The sequence below is a fragment of the Penaeus vannamei genome, chromosome 15 (assembly GCF_042767895.1).
Source record: "Penaeus vannamei isolate JL-2024 chromosome 15, ASM4276789v1, whole genome shotgun sequence".
NCBI lineage: Eukaryota > Metazoa > Arthropoda > Malacostraca > Decapoda > Penaeidae > Penaeus > Penaeus vannamei.
In genome coordinates, this window is record NC_091563.1 from 29,571,292 (window position 1) to 29,573,791 (window position 2,500).

Genomic DNA, 2,500 nt, shown 5'->3' on the forward strand with positions numbered 1-2,500 from the left:
CCGTTGCCGACACACGTTTGATTTGAACGGGTCATTCTGTCGATAGATAGGATAGATAGTGAGATATACAAAAGAGGTGTCTGCACTATTCTCATTGATGAAACTCTATGTTATGTTCTATAATTTCTGGCGATAGATAAGATAGATAATGAGATATACAAATGAGGTGTCTGCACTATTCTCAGTGATCAAACTCTATGTTATGTTCTATAATTTCTGTCGGTAGATAAGATAGTGAGATATACAAAAGAGGTGTCTGCGCTATTCTCATTGATGAAACTCTGCATTTTATATTCTATAATTTCTGTCGATAGATAAGATAGTGAGATATAAAAAAGAGGTGTCTGCACTATTCTCATTGATGAAACTCTGTGTTATATTCTATAATTTCTGGCGATAGATAAGATAGATAATGAGATGTACAAATAAGGTGTCTACTATTCTCACTGATTAAACTCTGTATGTTATGGTCTATAATTTCTGGCGATAGATAATGAGATATACAAGAAAGGCGTCTACACAATTCTCATTGATCTAACTCTGTAGTCTATATTATATAATTGTTTACATATATCCAATATTCCTCTCTTGATAGCATTCCATTAGAATTCTCGACTGGCTATTGTATAAAGATTATATATACACTAGTATCGAACGTGTGAACATCATTTACATAGAAAAAACACGTAAAAAAGAAAAGAAAAAATACCTGGATGGTCAGGAGATGTTCTTGTAGATCAGAATAACTATATGGATAACAGTGAGCAATATATACAGTGTCATGATCATGTGGAAATGTTACGTTGAATGTTAACGTGTAGGAGGGGGCGTCATCTTCACCATCATCGTCACTATCAAAGCAAGCGTTGTCACTACTGAAATATTGGAGAAAAAAATATCAGAAAGAAATATTAGGATTAGAAAATGAAGTAATATTAGATATAATGTGAGCAATATTAGAAAATGATCATGTTAGCAATGATATAAATAATATTAGCAGTAATACTAGAAATCACAAAGTTAGAAATATTAGAAATGATAATTATATTGATATTAGAAATGATAATTATATTGATATTAGAAAATTATAATGTTATCAAAATTAGAAAATGATAATGTTATTGTTATTAGAAAAAGATAAGGCTATTATTAGAAACGAATAATGTTAGTCAAATTAGAAAATGATAATGTTCGTAAAATTAGAAAATGATCATGTTCGTAAAATTAGAAAATGATAATGTTCGTAAATTTAGAAAATGATGTTAGTAATATTAGAAAAAAAACAACACTTTGGTTTGGTTTCGATGTGACTTGTTGTTCCTGTGTGATAAGAATATCGCATTGTTGCCATTATTGATGTGTAGCTTGGCGTAAGATCGAGAGCGGATATCTAAACTGCATATACGTGCTAGATTAAATATGCACACGTACACACGCATGCCTGCCCAGCCACGTATCCACACATACCAGTCCAAATATCGGATTCAAAACTCAACCCCAAAAGCTCGAAAACTCATCTTAAGATAAACAACATTCAACACGCATCCACACATATCCACCCAACCACGTACGCACACATAAGAACCTAGATATCAAATTCAAAACACAAAAAGTAAAAGGAAGACTCATCTATCGCCCTTGCAGTGTACAACAACCACCCGCACATATCCACCGAGCCACATACCCACATCCACACCAATCCATATATCGATTGACAAATCACCCTAAAAAAGAAAAGAGAAGAAAAAACTCACCAGTAGTGGTTATACAAGTAAACATACATCCAAAACCCACCCACACATACCCACCCAGCCACGTACCCACACACACACCCACACAAACAGACACACACACACAGCCACGTAACCCTCCCCACACACACACCCAGACACGTACCCACACCCACGCCCACAGACAGCCACGTATCCCCCCCCCCACACACACCCACACACACACACACCTGTCCCAATTCGAAACTCCTAAAAGCTTCGAAAACCCACCTGTCGTGGTTCTTGAAATAGACGATGTTGGTGGCGCATCTTCTCCAGCCGACGCCGTGGTTGTCGGCCTCCTCGCTCGAATACATCAGAGGGCGCATCCCGTGGTTATAGAGACTGTCCCCCTTGGATAAATTCACTATGGAAAATCTGAAACGGGACGAAAGGCAATGAATGCAAAGAGACGAGATCGCGTTAGGAAGATGACCTTGTTTTTCGTTTCATTTTGTTTTGTTCTAAATTTTATTATTATTATTATATATATATATATATTTTTGGTCTCATTTGTATTCTTGATATTCTGGAAATGACTCTATAATCAGCTGAATTTTGTTCGTATATTCATTTTTTTTATTTCTATCTCAAAACAGATTTCACATTATAAAACAGATTTTTTTTTACATCCCTTCAAATTATTTCTCAAACGATAAAGAAAAATACATCAGATCGTACCTATATGTGATATCCTTCCGTGTATTTGAAACAGCAAAGTAAAACCACTG

The 2,500-nt window shown here is 35.2% G+C and overlaps 1 protein-coding gene across 2 annotated transcripts in view; it reads right to left on the reverse strand.

Annotated features, from left to right (window-relative positions):
• The window catches only part of LOC113819660 (cytosolic carboxypeptidase 2), a gene marked incomplete at its 5' end in the record, with an annotated part of 20,012 nt that overhangs the window by 14,537 nt on the left and 2,975 nt on the right, over nt 1–2,500 (reverse strand). For both annotated transcript variants that reach the window (XM_070130606.1, XM_027371859.2), the window contains 4 exon segments: nt 1–36; nt 710–875; nt 2,001–2,147; nt 2,451–2,500. The exon segment at nt 1–36 is cut by the window's left edge and continues 78 nt beyond it; the exon segment at nt 2,451–2,500 is cut by the window's right edge and continues 69 nt beyond it. In XM_070130606.1, the coding sequence (XP_069986707.1) occupies nt 1–36; nt 710–875; nt 2,001–2,147; nt 2,451–2,500 (399 nt within the window).